Source organism: Glycine soja, chromosome 18, assembly GCF_004193775.1.
Source record: "Glycine soja cultivar W05 chromosome 18, ASM419377v2, whole genome shotgun sequence".
NCBI lineage: Eukaryota > Viridiplantae > Streptophyta > Magnoliopsida > Fabales > Fabaceae > Glycine > Glycine soja.
This window is the reverse complement of record NC_041019.1, coordinates 52693725-52713042: the sequence shown is the minus strand read 5'-3', so window position 1 is coordinate 52713042 and position 19318 is coordinate 52693725. Positions and strand designations below refer to the sequence as shown.

General features: G+C 28.4%; 1 protein-coding gene across 1 annotated transcript; it reads left to right on the top strand.

The window, feature by feature from the left end:
- Window positions 1-16724: 16724 nt before the first annotated feature.
- On the top strand, window positions 16725-19124 carry LOC114394578 (RING-H2 finger protein ATL5-like). Its single transcript, XM_028356195.1, has 3 exons — window positions 16725-17247; window positions 18182-18285; window positions 18472-19124. The coding sequence occupies exons 1-3, from the start codon at window positions 17086-17088 to the stop codon at window positions 18785-18787; spliced, it is 582 nt and encodes a 193-aa protein (XP_028211996.1). The 5' UTR covers window positions 16725-17085; the 3' UTR covers window positions 18788-19124.
- Window positions 19125-19318: the final 194 nt, after the last annotated feature.

The window sequence follows — 19318 nt, the reverse complement described above, 5'->3', positions numbered from 1 at the left end:
ATGAAGAAAAATAAGAACCGATAGTCTATTTTAAAAAAAATGTAATTTAGTTTAAAGCTTTTACATTTTTTATTACATTGCTTTTAATATAAATTTTTGTTTTAGTTATTCAAAAGTTTTATTCTTTAAAAATTTTAAAGAAAAAATATCCTTATACCCTCCATTTTTGTGTTCGGAGACTTTAATTGTAATCTTTCAATATTTCAATAAAATTAAGATAAATTATTTATTTTTTATCAATAAATATTAATTGTTAATTTATTAATTTTTATTAGTAAAGAGAGATTAAATTATGACATTTTATTTCTTTTCTTATTTCTTATAAAAAAATAAAAATAAATCATATTTTATCTTATAAATCAAACTTAAAATATGTATTAGAAATTCAAACTGTTGAATTTTGCGTAAATGCACTAAATTTGATTCCTTCCTTTTCGCGTGTAATGGTGATTTGTTCAGCTTATAGTTGGGAAAATAATCTATTTTTAATAATATAAAAAATACATTTGTTCATTATTTATTTTGTCATTCATGTAAAATTCAATTTAATTTATCAAACTGTTTAAAATAAAATATTCCGATTAGAATAAATGGATGAGCAACAATTTATTTTATTTTCAAATTCACTGTGCTGCATAATTATTCTAGCTTAATTTGTTATCTTAAGTTTTGATACTTATAGAAAATATTTTTTATTTGTGAAAATCGAATATATTTACTAATAAGTTTATAATATTTGTGTATTTTTCTCAACCAACTGAAATATATTCTCTTCATATTCATAAAAATATTTGTCCATAAAAGTAAAATAAAGAAAAGACAGAAACAGAAAAAGAAAAGGGTAAATGTTAATAAAGGAAATTGAACTTTGTACCAAAAAATAATAATAAAGGAAATCGAACAAAACCCCAGCCCAAGTAGAAGAGTAAAGCCCAAACTATCCCATTAAAGCCTAAGCCTACAAGTTGCTTCGACTTTGTTATCACCATGTGTGGAGCAAAAACAACACGTATGTATGGTATGGCTAGCTGAACTTGTTCGGTTATGTTTCTTTTAAAACTAAAATATGTTTTTAGTTTGGGTAAAATTATTGAAGTTCAGATTTATAGTTTCTACAAAAAAAAAATGGTTTATTTTTTATTCTTTGTAAAATTATAATGTGTTACTTTTTTACTTAGAATAATGATTGAATGACTTTGAACTTATGTGATATTTTTTTTAATTTAAATTTTAAAATATAATAATCATCCCAGATTGCAACAAAAACAAAATAAAAAAAAAGCATTCATACTGAAATCCTCCTTCACCTGATCCTAGGCCACATGAATCAAAATACACTCCCCCAGCATTTGCATAGACCAGTTTCCCATAACTAAGTGATTTCCTCACACTAAAATCCTCCTTCACCTCATCCAAATCAGCCTTTTCAAAATCATCAAGCCAATCTTGTAAAATCCTTTTGATCAACCACAAATGCAAATTCAACTAGACTTAAAGTTGCAGTTCCAACCACAGAAACCTTGGTCTTTGACCTTTGGTTCAAATCCTCCAACACAGAACCAATTCAAATCAAACTCAAACCAACAATAATTTAAATAAATAAAAAAATTCCCTTTCAAATTAGCCCACACATTTTTTTAAGTTTGCAAAAAAGAAGGTGCCTCACATGAGCCTCACTAGTCATCATTTCCTTCTGCCTCCCAACCGACACTTCTAGCCCCATTACTCCAATGCAATATAGAGAGAGAGAAAAAAGTTCATAGTATTTGAGTGTTGTGTTTGGCATAAATATCCATCTGGGATCCATGGGAAGGTCCCCTGGAGATCTAAATTTTATAATTTTAGTTTTTAATCCCAAAAATATAATTTTATAATTTAAATTAAAAATTATAAGTTGGATATAACCAAATCTTATTTTGAGATAAACAATGATACATTTTAATTTTAGGAAAACAAAAAATAGACAATTTTTTTTATAGAAATTAAGTCCAATCTTTATTAATTTTACAAAGATTAAAAATATATTTTAACTAGAATTATCTTAAACTTATTGTCTAAGATAAAATCTTAAAAAATAAAGTAAAAAATTGTTTGATAATTTTAAATCAAAAACTCTTTAAAATTATAAGTTGTGTTTTTAATGATAGAGCGTAAAAGTGTGTTTGATAATATCCTTTAGTAATTTACATTTATTTAATCAGCATAGTTAGGATTTTTAGCTTCATGGTGAAAGCCCAAGGTAATTTTACAAAATTTGGCTCTTTGGGTTGAGTATGAAACTAATTATAAGCAATTTAATCACATTTAAAAGTTTTTTTTATACTTTTCCAATAATGTATTATTGGGAAACAAATTCAAATCATTTTCTACAAACTTAGTGTGTATTAGTAATTGAGTTACAAAACATTGCTACTTTAATAACTTATAAACTAGTCAAACAAAACTATTAAAGTACATTACCAAATACACTTTATAGAAAGTCTCATATATTTCTCCTTTTTTCTCATGACTGGTTTTGCAACCGAGCCACCCTAGAACCATATTTGCAACCCTCAAGCCTACAGCCACCTTCCTATGTCCAGAAACCTCTAAAGCTAAACCACGTTATTTTTCTACAAGCTAGTTGATTTACATTTTGTGATGCATTACTCACATCAAATAGAAGCAGCTCCTTATAGATTCCACTTAAATTTATATTAGGACGTGAAAAAATTGGACAAAGCACGCACAAAACACCCAAGCAAAAGTGCATTACATTTTTTGGCATTGAAGAATTGGGCCAATTGCTTGGTCTTTTTTTTTTGTTGGCTAGCTTGGATGTTCTGTACCTTAAAACAAAAAATCAAGTGGTGCTTATACATGTAGAAATTAGTGGTTGGCACTTTCTTGTCCCAGAAAAAAGTGGCTCGTGCATTAAATTAAATAGTGACAAGCATAATCACAAACACTCAAAAGGAGCTTTTAAAACAACACAGTCAAATGTTCACACCTAAGCAAGCAGCTATCATATAATCAAAGAAGGGGGTTGAAAGGACCTTCAACTTGGAGCACATAGAGCATTGAATAAACCCTTAAATTCTCCTGCTCCGACCATCAAAAGCTCTACAAAAAGGGAAAAAATCACAAACCCCATGCTTTCCCATTCACAGTATTTCTTTAAAACTCAACATATATTTTCACAACCAAAAATCAAGTGTGTGTGCTCTTCCGGTTAAAATAATTTTATAATTTTGTTACTTGACTGGTGTCTTATAATTCCTCATGTATGATTTTTTATAATTTAATATCTTGCAATTTTTTTAAGTGAATATCCTGCAAATTAAAGTTGGCTTCAATTGCAAAAAAACTATTTAATTACAAGGAACTAAGTTTTTGCCATGTTTTTGTGATTCAGTTCTTCTTGTTTACCTTAAAGGATATGATGTGTGAAGTTAATATTGTCACATGGGTGTGTTGTTTTTCATGGAAATAAATTGATTGCATTAGGAAATATTCACCACATCCCAAAAAGGCTGAATAGTATAATAATTGAGATGAAACAGAAATGAAGTGGAAACTTGCTTAATTTTTTAAGGTTTCGATTGTTTACGTGATGATGCGTGTTCTCTTTTTAGTTTTTACCTTGATTTGATGTTTGTTTAGTACTTCAATTGGATTTTTGGTACTCGTTTTTTGCTTCCTTGCATGAACATAATATATTGATAAAGGTTGATATCTTGGCAATGAGTCACATTGGCTAAATAGTAACCTACATCACACACTACAAAAGGTGTTTGGTTTCCCCTTCCTAATGGTAATGTTTAGCTGCGTATAGTAAGACGGAATAAAGAAGACCCCCTTTTTCTTTCTAGCTTATTTATGTCCTGTGAATAAATCTTGTAAAGCAAGATAGAATATAGAAGAAAGATAAACTAAAGGTTTAGGCAACCAAGTAATTCCAAGTGACAAATTGATGCTGACACGTGTTTATTTGGTAATTTATTACCTTAAGTAACTAATGTTTCACATTAAAATGTCCCCTTTATTACATTTAGGCTTTAGCTAGTCAAGCATTATAGGTGAAGCATGTAAAACACTTTAGAGTTTCTGGCCATTTTGGCCGGATATATGTATCATATCATATAATTATCATCGTGGAGAGAATTTTGGAGAGAATTTTACCTTATCAGTATCAATGCGTGTTGGTTCAAGGGACTAGATTAGTCTCATAATTAGGAAAATGTAAAAACTAGTTTAGTAAAAATATCGAATTGAATTGATTTTAAATTGTTTTAACTGGTTCAATTTTATATTCAAATAGTTAAATTCATTTAAAAATGAGTTGAAAAGTGAACTGAGTTTAAAAAACTAATTCTGAACAAAGTTAGTTTTAAACCAATTTTAAATTGATTTTAAGAGTTGAACTAATTTTGAACTTATTTTTAAACTAATTTTTCAAATAAAAAATATTTAAATGAAAATCAAAACTGAACTAGTTTTGTATAAATAATTTGATTAATTGAATTGATTTTATAAAATAGTGCACTTATTTTTTCTTGAATTAATTCGAAAGAAAATCAATTTGATTCAGATTTACATACAATCCGGTTCAATCCAAACCTGCACACCCCTCCTTACAATTATGTTTGTGGGAATTTCCTGATTTAAAGACCAAAAAAAAAGATTGCAAGTAAAATTTGCCCAAGTCACCATTAACTTAACCTGTTGGTTTACCATAGAAGAAATTTGATTAAGGTGATATTGCATATGCTACAATGTTGATATATCTCATCTTTCTCTTTAGAGGAGAATGAAAAATCCCACAAATAAGTTCCCTTTTGGGTTTTGAAATTGTGATGATGTTTAATTTATTTCCATTCAGTTTTGGGTTTTCTTATTCTGGCATGATATGATAGAAACTAGCTACCCAATTATTACACAGATGCCGCTTTCCAGGTATAAAAATCAGAAAGGGACAATCTAATTAAGGTAGTTTCCCATACTTACTCATAAATATTCACTTCTAATGCTTTAAGGTAGGTCGAGGGTCCACTACTTTTCTTAGTAATGTCTCCATTTTTCCCCCCCCAAAAAGTTAATTAGGGTATCAAATTTAATTAAAAAATTAAGTTTCGTCTTGCGGAGATCTTTTTGTATATGATGCTGAGATCTTGTTGGGAGAGTTCAACTATAGAATCAGGTGTAGAATCTAATCTCACCTGTATTTGCAAGAGTTGTGTTCACGTTCCAGAACATTACTGTTGCAGACTTTTAAAGTTTGGTGTATTAGCCAAGACTCAAGTGAACTTTATAACGTGTGATCTGATGGGACATAACAAGAACTTCTAAGTATATATTTTTGTAAAGTTGTAAGCTAAAAGATAAAGTGTATTTAATGTATAATGAAAATTAAATTTTTATTATTAAGATTTAGGTAATTTAAATGTAAAATACAAAAAATATATTTTATTAGATGAAATTTATTTTGAATGAATGCATTAAAAGTTATTTTTGTTTTAACTTTCAACAAAATTTATTTATTTATTATAATTGGTGACAAGTAGAAAAGAAAATTAGTGGAGAAGATAACACATAGAGAAAGGGTGTGTGAGAAAAGATGTTATGAAACAAAGTCACTTCATTGAAAGAAAAGTGTATTTGTATGAAAACGTTAATCTTTCTCATAGTTATAAAATTCTTCGAATAATTATTTATCCAGTACATCAAATTCGTTGTACCGCATACCACATTTTAAGTTCTCTTTAAAATAAGTCTTGTAAAAATAATGTTAAAATCGGCAAATTGCATACTTACACAAACTCGTACCATACTTGATGTCTATTGATATTAGACTGAAAGGTTGTGCTTGACACAAAATCTATTATTCAATCTGTCATATATGATATGATTCTCAGGTAAACAATTCACAATTTCTCCAAGTGCGTGCAAACCTGAAAGACAAGCAATACAATTCCAGAAACACCAAACTTAAAAGACATAGAGGATTGTTCAGTTGGACGTACAGTTCAATTTGAAAATGATTAAATCTTATTAATAGATGGATGGTCACTCACTTCACTAGCTAGATAAGAATTTAATTTGGATTCACTGCATTTAGGCATACTTCTCAAGCTTAATGTGTTACGCAATAAGTTGAAGAAATGATTTTTGAAAAAATTGAAGCTTATGAAGTCTAATTAGTTGTTGAAGATGAACTTACTAGGAATTGATATTTAATTAAATAAAAAATGTGTTTAATTTGTAATTTTAGTTCTTATATTTTTTATCAACCATGATCAAAGTTCCTGTACTTTATAGTGGTGAATTTGGTCTCAAACATTAAAAATATATGTAAATTTAGTCTTTCTCAACTTTAAAAAACATGAAAAATTCTTAAAAAGAAGGGACTAAATTCACATGTTATTTAAAATTTGAGAACCAAATTCATGAATATGAAAATATAAAGACTTAAACCACATTTAATAACTAAAAATTGAAAAACTAAAAATATATTTTTCCCTTAAATTAAGCACCATATTTCGAGATTGTCATTGGTATTGCATGTAAAGTTAATTTTCTTTTGAATTGTACATTCTCATGTTACTGTTGGGTTTCATGTTTTCGATCTCATGAAAAGAATGTTCATTATAAATTCAGAGAAAACTACTTGAAAATAGTAGTAAATAAACCAGCCAATAAGCAAAGGTCAGATATATATGAAGAAATCTTATTCTCTCGCATCATGTTTGAAAACCCGTTAAAAAAAACCACTTTATGACATAAAAGCTATAATTATTAGCTTTTCCTTAAAGGTAAAACTCACACTTATAAGATGTGTAGCCAAACATACTATGTTACATATGCAACTTTGGTGGTTACACATTATGAATAATCTTTTTGTCCTTATATTTTTACAATTTTAAAGCATCCCTTGCTTTGGTAGTGCTTTTTTATATAATAATTTCTAAAATAGTTCTAACGAAAATGAATAATTAATCAATACTTCTTCGGTTCTTCTGTAGTTCTGTCCCAAAATATCTATGCCTTAAACTATTTTTGAGAAAAAAAATGCAACACCTCTTTGAGACGTTTATGGGCTTCTTAACTTGCCTTCCTTATCAGGTCATGAAGTTTTTGATGACATGAAGTACTACCTGTTGTCACTAATTTGCTCCAAAGCATAAAGAACTGAAAAATATAGTTCGAAATGATACATTGGATATTTTCTCCTTCTCTATAGCCTATAGGTACTCAATTTCATGTATTAATATCCATGTCAATTCATTGCTGAAATTGGACCATATAGAAATATGGATTAACTTTCTCTCTTTCTCAGCAAAAGGACAAGTTAGTGGGCACCTCATTTTCATGGCCATGATAATAATGGATCCATTGAAGTGTGCACCAAATTTGCATTGAATTATTGGCTAACGTTTATTCTGTCTCTACCAGTATAACCTGTCCAAGGGACCTAAGTTGACTAGTTCCCTAGATTTTTCATAAGTAACTAACATGTCAATTTTGGAAAATGCATTGATGTATGGAGAAGATTCCAGATGTATTTCGGACACAAATAATCATTAATAGGTAATATTATATAAAAATAATTTAATGATAATTAAATACAAATTTTTAATCTTTGTCTCTAGGGAACTAACCAGTAAAACTGTATTTCATTACTACTCTAATTTTATAATTTAATTTTTGTTACTCTTTCATAAATATAGCTGCACTACTTGCACCATAATTATGCATTAGGGGAGGGTAAGATTTAAGCCAGCCCATGAAGTTAATGGACCCAAACTGATCCAATCCAAAAAAAAGAAGTTCGTGTCATCAAATCGATTTAAATTTAATTGTGTGAAACAGAAGGTATTTGGTTCATAAAAGTTCAATAACTCAAATTCAATGAAGGTTGAACCAAACCAAGCATATCCTCCTATACTTTTGTAGATGTTTTTAAATGTCATATTCTATTCTCAATCAAAAACATTCTTGTATTTGAAGTTTGGACTCTAACCCCATTTTGTTCTTTTCTTTGCCCTTGATCCTAATCCTATTACGTTTATCTATTATCATTATCTCACACCATTTACTCTATTGGTTGTCGTTCTTTTCACTTTTTATTTGCCTTTTTTATTTGTTCTTATCATTAGATGTTCTTCCGCCTCTCTAGTAAGAACAATAAATATCAGAGATATTTTGAATATTGAAGGTCAATATTTTAGATTAATTTAGTTTTCATATACTGTCATTGTAAAATTTGTTGTACTGTAAAGTAATTAAAAATCAGTAAAGGTATAAATTTTAAAGTAATCTTTATTCTGTTTTAAATATTTTTTATAAAAGTCAGCAGGGTCTTTGTCATACGGCTCAAATTTCCCCTCCCTCCCCTCAACTAAACAAGTTGTTATAGAGATACTATAAATATTTTTTTAAAAGTAATTAACATCATATTAAACACTTTTCTATCTAGGGAAAAAATAGAATTTTCCTCTTTCCCTATATTTAATGTTGTGCCTGTGACAAGGAGAAACCATCCGAAACATCAATTCCAAACTCCAAACTCCAAACTCCAAAGTTCTTTACAAGGCCAAAAATAATAATATGTCATTCTTTTGGCTTCCAGTGGCCCCATCTATCATCTTTCACTGTGAAATACAGTTCTTTCTTTATGGGCATGTTAATGATGTTACCTTCTAATATCAGATATTTATTTTATTTAATATTTGTATGTACTTTCATGAATCTGATTTTCAGTACTAAAGTTTAAACAGAAGTACTTTCCTTTATTTAAAAAAAAAAAGACTCAATAGTACTTTTCCCTTCCTTCAAGAAGAAAAAAGGAAAAGAGCAAGTATGATTACTTGGATCATGGAACAACTATTGTGAAATTGGCCAACAACTATTTATGCTAGTTGCATTGGATAGAATTGAAGTACAATCCCTTTTATTCATAGGATCTCCAACAAGTTAAGCTGCTGCTTGTTCATGAAGTTGAGAACAAGGTGGGATTAAACCATAATATATTCGGGTCATGTATTCATACGTTGCTAACTACTTGTGATGTGAAAATTATACTCTTTTTTTTTTGTGTGTGTGAAAATTTATAAATGGTGCAAGTTTAGTGGCACTTTTTCTTGGGGTGGTGGTCGGAGACGGTGGTGTTGGGGTCTTGAGTAGGGGTTATTCCGTTGAGATGATGGGGTGCTTCTTCCATTATGTAATTGGAGCTTATTGAAGAGAGAATATGAGAAGTGCAAGGGTAATTTAGCACTATCAGCAACGTGAAATTTTAAAAATAATCATAAAGTGACTTTTAGTGGTCATTATTTTAAAAATAATAATAAATATAGTCACAATCTTTAATCGTTATTATTTTAAAATAATCGAAATTCATAATGCTAACAACGTTAGCTTAATTAGATAAAAATGGTTAAAGTGATGTGTTTTAAAAAAAATTAAGAATTAAATTAAATTTTAAAAATAATCTGGGACTAAATTGATAATTGAGTAAAAAAAGGTAAGAAGAAAGAAAATGAAAGAAAAAATGAAAAAAAAAAGATGGAAAGTAAGATACTTTTTAAGTTGTTGGTTAAAGAGAAAATGAGAGGTGAAGAGATAAAAAAATAATCTTGTTTAGTAGTGTTAAAAATAAAGGAAAAAAAATTATATAAAATCACATAAATTCCTTCAATAAAAATAAGATATAATAAAACTAAGGACATTTTTATCTTTTTAGACTAAAAATAAGCTCTTTTTTTCCTCTCTTGCTTTCAAATCCAACGAAACCTAATCAAAAAAGGAAAAAAAAATCAAAGAAACCTAAAAACACATGTACTTTTTTCTTTTCCTTGTGTGTAGAAGCTCCCAAACAAGGGAATAAATCAATATTGAGCAATTTTCTATCTTCCTTTATTCTTTTCTTTTACAATTTGTGGTATCAAAAATAGGATAAGCATCATAATTTTTAGATACCTCAAAAATATAAATACTTTATTAATATATTTCTCTCTTTTTTTATTTTTTATTTTATCACATCATATCAATCAATTACTTATATGTCCTCTCTTCCTATTTTTTCTAGGTACAAATACTTTTGAATGTCCAATTATATTTTTCCTATGCTTAACTGGGGGTTACAATCTGCTTAATTTGAACTGAACATGAATCTTTAAGCATTGCTCTGGCTTTGCATTATCATATAAATGATTATCCAGCCAAAACGAAAAGTGGTTATATTGAATATTCTCCCACCTGCCTAAAATTAATTCTGGCTTTCGTGAGAATGAGTATGTCATACCTCAAAATGATTAAAAAGTCATGTTTAACTATCATAATTATATGATGTCACAATCCATTTGGCTTAATGTAATGTACTGAGGGAACATTTAGAAGAATTTATTTGATTTTAGAAAAGTGATATATGATTTTTTTATAAAATTGTCAAATTAAGTATTTTTTTTTAATTTATCTCAATAATCATGTCATCAACTTATGATATAAACTCTATGTAATAAGGGTTGGATCAAAATGTTTATTCAATCTTTTTTTTTAATGTTTATTCAAATTAAATAGAATATACTAAAATGCTAAATGCAGAATTTGCTGATGACTTTTTTGGTATGTATCCTACTTCAAATTCATGCAACACAGAAAAAAAAATCTATTTTTTTAGTGATGAGAAGCAAATCCCTAAAGTTTTTCCCTGCAATTAAGTTGCAATTGACCCAAGGCATCTTTGATATCATATGATGGTTAGAACTTGAAAAGAGTTAGAAAAATCTCATCGTATTTTAAGCAGTATCGTGTTGGAAGAAGTGAATATCGTTTTCAAAAAATAGTGTTGACTATTATTGACACTGAAATTTAATTGATTTTATAAACAAAGCATCTAGTCCCTTCCCTAATTAATGGGTGGTGTCTTTTTCTTTCCTTTGCTACTGTAGTATTCTTTTTTTCCTTGAGCTAAGTGCCGATGTTTGTATTTTTCTCATACATATTGTTTTCTTTTCCCTGTCACATGACACATTGAGAAGCACGCAGAAGTCCATGATTTGGTCAACTATAAGGGTTGGTGGAATGGGAACATAAAAAGGGGTGTTAAGGTGAATATTATATTCAAAGTTTCATTTAATATAATATATGCTTTTTATTGATTATGAAATTGATGATTAAAATTTAATAATTATGTACTTTAATATTTTTTAATATATAAAATGACTATTTTATTTAATGTACTTTTTATAATTTGGCTTGAATAATTTTAATTTTAAAAATCATTTTAATCAATAACAATAATTATAACTATTATCAAAATAAAACAATCTATCTATTTAAATGATAATATAATCTTTTGAAGTAAATTAATATATTTAATGGAATATGTGGATTTTATTTTTTTTATATTCCCTGAATATTTAAAAAAGATCAAAAAAATTGTTAAATATTATAATATTCGCTAGAGCTTAAATTTGTTTCAAGATTAATATATTTTTCTATTTATTCTCCCTCAGTTTTAAATTTTTAAGATTCAAATAAAAAATGTAACAGTTTTATATTATAAATATTGTTTAATTTGAGTTTTAATAGAAGAAGTAACTAAATCTAATTTGTATATCAATTAATCAATATAAAAAAATCTCTAATTAATTGTACGTATGATATTGTCATTACCATTTGCATTAAAAGACTTTTTTTTTTTTTTACATTTATTCGTGGATTAAAGTACTATACTAATTTCATCAGTGACATTTTAGGAGAGGTGAAGTTCAAAATAGATGAAAATTTATTTTGGTTAACTTTATTTAAAATACGTAATAAAATTGTACTTTAAGTTGTTTACAACAACACCGATACATTCTGTTCATTCATAAATAAATCTTCTCCAGTGAGATTTTTACTTGGATTCTTTCCATGAAAATTTCTACTATCAAAATCTCATGTCCCTCTTCAAACATGTACTACTACCAAACCTAGGCGCATTGGAGTTGTGGGTGAGTAATTGGAGAAGTAGCCTGTTCCTGGAGGCATAATTGGACAACGTTTTCAAGTTTGGTCGTCGCTGCTGAAGTTGTGTATAGGAATTGGTTTTATTTCATTTCACTTCTACTCTAATTTTTTTAATCTCTTTATGTTATTACCGAGTTCTCCACCCCTTCGATCATGAAGAACTTCATGATCCCAAAGTGGACTAAAAGGATATTTTAAAAAATCTTACAGGATTCATGTGGTATATAATGAAATTGAGTTGTAAGGATTTTATGAGCTATTTCTCTTGGGAGAAATTTTATCCATTCTTTCTCAGTTATCATTATTAGAATAAGCTTGTAATTTTTTTTATATGCTTGATTAGGTGGTGATGAAGAAGCTTGGGCTCTAGTGCTATTGGAGGTTTTTTTTTATACCAAAGTATGATGATATTGTAGAGGGGTGAATTTATTGTAATTGGAAACTCTCTTTTTTACTAAGCTTGGGCTCTAGTGCTATTGGAGTTTTTTTTTTTTTATATACCAAAGTATGATGATATTGTAGAGGGGTGAATTTATTGTAATTGGAAACTCTCTTTTTTACTTAATCTATTTCCTTACCTTTGTCATGCATTTTTCCCTGTACTAACGTAGCTTGCTTTTTTGTTTGATGGTTTCTTTAGTGTCATATCACTCTCCTCACAAATGGCTATACTTGTTGATTTAGTAATAGCTTGCTCATTGCTCATTTCTTGTGTAGGTGATTTGTTGAGTGACATTACTTCCGAACTCACTTTGGAGGATGCTATGATGCATGTAAACCACTTTTTATTGTGACATTTTGTTAGACTTAGAGTTTAGACTATGTTTCTCTTTAGCTTTTTGTTTATTTTATCGCCATTTATGTTTTATGACATTACTTACTCGTTAATGTTTGTTTTATGCATGAAATTATAATTTTTCTTATATATAATTGTTTATAATTTTTATTTAATTTCATGTTAAGTTAAAACAATAAATGAGAGCAACAATTTTTTACATGAAATTTCAGCTTAACATGTTGTATAGATTCAGTTTAATTAGAAAAAAAATTATCATGTTTTTTTCGATTTTTTATGAATAAAAAAGAGAGAATTGGAGACAGGACATAGCAGGAAAATCCAATCCCCAAGTGGAAATTAAACAAGGATGAATTTATTTTTTAGACCATAGTGGAAACCAAGGGCAGGGGCAAGGAGAACTTGGGGAGTTGGGGTGAGAGTGAGAGACTAAATCCGTCCTCGTCTCCCCATTATCATGCATGAAGAGGGTCAAGAAATCATTCTATATATAGTGAAAGTGCACCATAATATCCTACACACTAAATTGATCTAATGGTTTGAAAATTGGTGCATCATGGATCACTCCATGGTGGAAGGAGCCTTTAAAATAATATAACATTAATTTTCATGATTAATATTTAATAATCAAATAATGTTAATCTATGAAAAAAAATATAAAATAACATATTACTCTCTAATAACAAAATGCTAAATCGCATATGATCATTGTGAAAATCAAATCAACTTTTTTTTTACCGATTTACCTATTTATGTGATAAGTGTTCACGATCATCAATGAAATAATTTCTTATTTTATTATAAAGAGTTACTTATTTTAAAAATTGAAAATTTTGAATTAGACAAGTATTTCTTAAGTTAGGTTTGTTTAAACTTAAAAAAAATAACTTTAAAATATTTTTTTTGAAAAATAAATAGAATTTATTTATTAAAATAAGCAGAAAAATATTTTTTTAAAACAGAAACATTTTATACAAATATATTAAAAAAACATAAAATTAATTATTTTATTAGAATAAACACTTATTTTAACAAATCAATTTGAACAAATTCACATTTCTTTCAGCTTTACGTTATAGTTTTTGTTTCTTGGTAGTGTTAGTGTTAGATTAATAGATTTTACTCACGAGTGCCTAAAAAAATCAATGAAAAAACTTAATGAATAAAATACTTCTATTAAAAATTATGATAAGAGTACTTGCTTTATTATTGTCTCTTCTGAATTCATATATAAATGAAAATAATTAATTTCATGTTAATTAAAAAAAATAGTTGATATTATTTAATTTTTAAAGCTCAAGTAAAAGATAAATTTATTTTTAAAATATTTTGTTATTAAAAATTGCTATAATAAATAAAAAGGAATCATTAAAAATAGAATTAAAATTAAATAAAAAAATAATTTTAAAAAGATGATATTAAATAAAATAAAATAAAATAAATTAAGTTTATTTATATTTAAGTTAATATACAAGATTGTTTTTTTTTTGTTTGTTTATATGAATCTAAAGGAAATACTATATTCATTGCCTATTGACTTTTTACAAATCACAAGATACCACGGGTCTTCGTGCTGTGGCAATTTGTCACAAGAATAATTATGCAATAAAGACAGCACATGATATGCATTAAAGAGATCTAGTACATTATTTAATTTTAGTATAAATCAGAGATGGGAATATATAAGAGCATCATTAACTGCCGAACTGTATTGCGTTAATCTCACTGACAAATTCTTAAAAAGAAATAAAGTGAAGAGTGATCATTATTGTTTAACTTAACAACCCTTAATTTATAGGGTTGGGAATATAGAACAGGTCCTCCCACCTACATCAGATTTAGGATAGGTTAGATTTTCTTTTATAAATGTAGTAGTCAATAAGGTCAAGTTTTTTTACAAACTAGGCTTTAGACTATTTGAAAATATTTTAAAAGTAAATATAAACAATAATTTTATTATATTATTTTTTTATAATATATTAAAGCTATATATTTATTTTTATTTTTATTTTTAATATTAAGCATCTTGACCTTATAAATTTATTGAAAGATAGACTTAAGTTTTAAGTAAAAGTGTTATTACAAAATAGGTTGATAAACAGGTTATATAAAGTCAAATTAAACCTTAAAAATAGACTTCTATTATATAAATAAGTTAAAGTCTTATAAACTCTAAACTGCCTAATTCTATTATTACTCAATATAGGATCCACTTAAACATAAAGTAATTAAAACTCAAGTTTTAAGAAAAAAAATTATTATTAATTTTTATTAAACAAAAAGATCTTATATATTGACAATATATATATATATATATATATATATATATATATTGATAAAAAAAAGATCTACTTTATAATTATCTTATTTAAATTAAAATATTTACAAAAATTATTTTAGACCTTGCTTAATGATGGATCTGTCCTGATTCAGTCTAACATATTTTCACTCGTTCTTATTCAAACAATTATATATACTTAAGAAAAATGTAAGTTAGGAACGTAAAAAATTAACGTTAAAGATGGTTATCTTATTGGACAACTTGTATATAAGAGTAGATAAATATGTCTGAAATTTCAACTTAAAACCTAATACAAACTAGATTTATTCTTAATAGCAAACAACTTTTCCTTCTTAAAACTGATTATACACCTGGTTTTCTCTCGCACCAAGAAAAAAATCACATGTAAATCCTTTATATTAAAAAAATGTCAACATTATTATTACCCCAAAACAAGTAGACTGTGAAGTGGTACAAAGAGACAGAGCACAAGGTAAAGTAAAGTATAAGTAAGTAAAACAGCTCATCCTCTAGAATTTGATGTTACCTATGTATTCGCTAGTTTTGTTGATATTTCTTTCTTACACACAAAGATAAGATGAGTGGTAAAAAAGGAAAAGTCAAGGAGAAAGGGATTAAAAAAAAAAAGAGTAGATCTTATTATAAAAATATTTTATATTATTATTTAATTATAAATAATCATTTAAATTATTTTTAAAAATAAGAAACTTATTATACATAATAAATTATAATTAAATAATTGTGTAATTTTTTTACATTATAAATACATAATTCTCTTCTGTTAAAAAAACACAGAAGAGAATTTTTTTTGTTTTATTAGTTTTTAATTATTTGAATGATAATTTCTAGTAACTATATTCAATAGTACTTAATATAATGTTGAACAATTAAAATTCTAATATAATTTTAATATATCATTAATTGTTAAATACAATATTTCTCCCTTCTTCTTTTCCTATATAACTTTAAATACATTAATATTAAAGATTTGGTCAAATTCCTTTCAACATTTCTCTTTTTATTTTCTTTCCCTATATCAATCTCATTAATTATTGTAAATACATTATTTATCCATACCAGCAAGTCGCTATATCGATATTATGGTAATCCAACAATACATTCGCAAACACTCTGTTGTATATTGACACTCCTTTTATATAAAAAAAAATAATACATTATACTATCTATCTATATAAGAGAGTTATTATAAACATTAAAAAGGTAAGATAATTGGGCCATAATAATAACTTTTTTTTACTGTAATTTGAGATATAATGAAAGGTGTATTCAATGTATGTTATGTCATATTCTTAAAAAAGACTTTTTCTGCATATCAGAATAATTTTCCAAGAAAGATGTAACAAGAGAAAATAGAAAATAGACAGAACACCAAATCTTGTACTCCTTAAGCTTAAGCAAGTTTGAGATATGTCAGATCTCAAAAATCCAGTGTTTCTGTTTCGTCGTTTTTTTTTACCGTTAATATCTTTTGCCGCCGAAAAATTGACAGCCACTCTCAACCGTCTGATCCACAAATCCCCAACATTTGTGAGGGTCCACCTCATGCAGTGGACCCCACCGACACCGTTGCTAATTTCCAAATAATGAAAAAAGTTTTTTTTTTCTCTTTCTCTCTCTCTATGCTCTTGTACGTTCCCCCACCACCATCCCTTGGAGTCACACCAAAGCCACTGTGATTCCATTCCATCTCTTCACAATTTCTATTTTTTTTCTTCTCTTTTTCTCTGAATACCTCTAAAGTTTCCATTTTTCTGACATGGGTATCTCTTATTTTCTCTGTTTCTCTTAGTTTCAATCTTCTCTTCTTGTCTCTTTGGACTTGTCACGTGTGGGGTGCCATCATGTGTTTGTGTTGAAGAATCTGTGAAGTGTGTGTGTGTGTGTGTGTTTCTATATGCTGTGGTGCTGCTTCTGTTGCTACTTGTGCTTATAGCTTTTGGGGTTTGTGTGTTGTGGATTGGATTTTGGGTTGGAGATGTTGGGTTCAGGTACCAATTTGGTGACCACGGTCATTGGGTTTGGGATGAGTGCCACTTTCATTGTGTTTGTGTGCACCAGAATCATTTGTGGGAGGCTAAGAGGGGGTGTTGAATCTCGGATGATGTACGAGATTGAATCAAGAATTGATATGGAACAGGTAAGTTTGGCTGTGCCTTTTTCCTTCCTTTGCCCCTTTTTCCCGTTTACTGTTTTTTGCTTGTGAACGTGGCTAGATTTTGAGTGCTATGTTCAATTTTTATGAAACTTATCAATATTGGAATCTATTTTATTTGGTCATGATTCTTTTGGTTATTGTTCTGATCCGGAACTTAGTGTATGAGGAATGAGGATAGCTGCAATTTTTTGCTGTTTTTTGTAACTTTTGATTCTGATGCAAATGCTGCATTCTGTTTCCAAAAGTAAACCTGCGACTTGACTGTAAACTTTCAATCAGATGTAGAGAATTGGGTATTTGTATCAATGAATGTGTATACTGCCCCTTAATATTGATTGTCATTTGTCTTGGTTAGATACTAAGATGTACAGAAATGTTCTAATTGTACTGTAGTGGAGACTTTTCCATTGTTAATAACAACAATGAAGCCTTATCCCACAAGATGAGTTCAACTACATAGATCGCACAATGACATTTGGCTTGGTTAAAGACCAAATCTTCACAGATAGCAACAATATATTCGGGTGCTGATGCAGTGGCTCTAACTCATTTGACACAGTACTGTAGCCATATACAACACTTTACTTCTGGATAACAACCTAGCATTAGCAAAAATCTGTTGTGTGTGATCCATGTCCCGTATATCGACAAGTTTTATGTTAACTGCCTAGAGCCTAATACAATCCTCCTCCTTTACTTGGGCTTGGGACTGGCTATGAAACTATAGGCGGTGTTACTTTTTCATTGTTAATGTTTCATATAATTTCAAGCTCATGAATTTGAATGTTTCTTGACCCTCCAAATATAATGGTTGATCACAAGAGAATACTTTGTCTAATTTGTAATTTAGTTTATGTCATTCTGCACTGTTAAGGTTGGTTGCTTTAGATTTTAATTTTTCATTGTTTACTGATAGCCAGAACATCATGTTAATGACCCTGAATCCGATCCTGTTCTTCTTGATGCAATCCCTACTTTGAAGTTCAACCAAGAGGCTTTCAGTTCCCTTGAACACACACAGTTAAGTTTTAGTCTCTCAATTGTAGGTCATAGAGAACAAGTTCCACATATTTTCCTTGACAGAAGATTTTAAACTGATACAATAATATTCTTACTAGTAAACATTGTTCTTTTTATTTTTGTTATAAGAGCTCATGATATACAAGCAGCACTTTGATAGATATATAACTGAGGTTGCTTCTACAGGTGTGTAATATGTTTGGCAGATTACAGAGAAAGAGAAGTATTGCGCATCATGCCCAAATGTGGCCACACTTTTCATCTTTCTTGCATTGATATATGGCTGAGGAAACAATCCACCTGTCCAGTATGCCGTCTGCCGTTGAAAAACTCATCCGAAACGAAACATGTGAGACCTGTGACATTTACCATGAGCCAATCCCTTGACGAGTCTCACACATCAGACAGAAACGATGCTATTGAGAGATATGTTGAACCTACACCTACTGCAGCCAGTAACTCTTTACAACCAACTTCAGGAGAACAAGAAGCAAGGCAATGATCTTAGAGAACTAAAGGGGTTGTTCTGCTCAAAAAGAGAAGAATGTAGAATTTCTGCTTCTATAGAGGAATGCTTCTAATTATAGATTGGATTCAAATTCTTTGTCTGTAATATGGCCTTCATATTCACTTGGTGGTGTAAATATGTTTCCTTTTGTAGCATATGCGGGCCAAGGTTTTGGTGGAATTTCTTGCATACCGATTTGAAGTTCTTTTGTCCATGGTATCGCTTACTCAAGCAAGCACACTGCTCTTGTTAATGCTCAACAGATTAAACAAATGGTTGATTACATATTTTTTTTTCTTGTACAATTATTTTCAGTAGCAAAATTTTTCTATATAATGCTTATTGTTCTTATCATAGGTTATTAGGATGGATCTAGAAAATTTGGATAGTGGGAAAGAAATAAAATCATTAAAATCATAATTTTTTTTTCGTATCAGTATGAAACATAAACAGAATATTATGATGTTGTATTGATACACAATAGATTATTATGATGATGATGTATTGATACTTACTAAGAAAAGA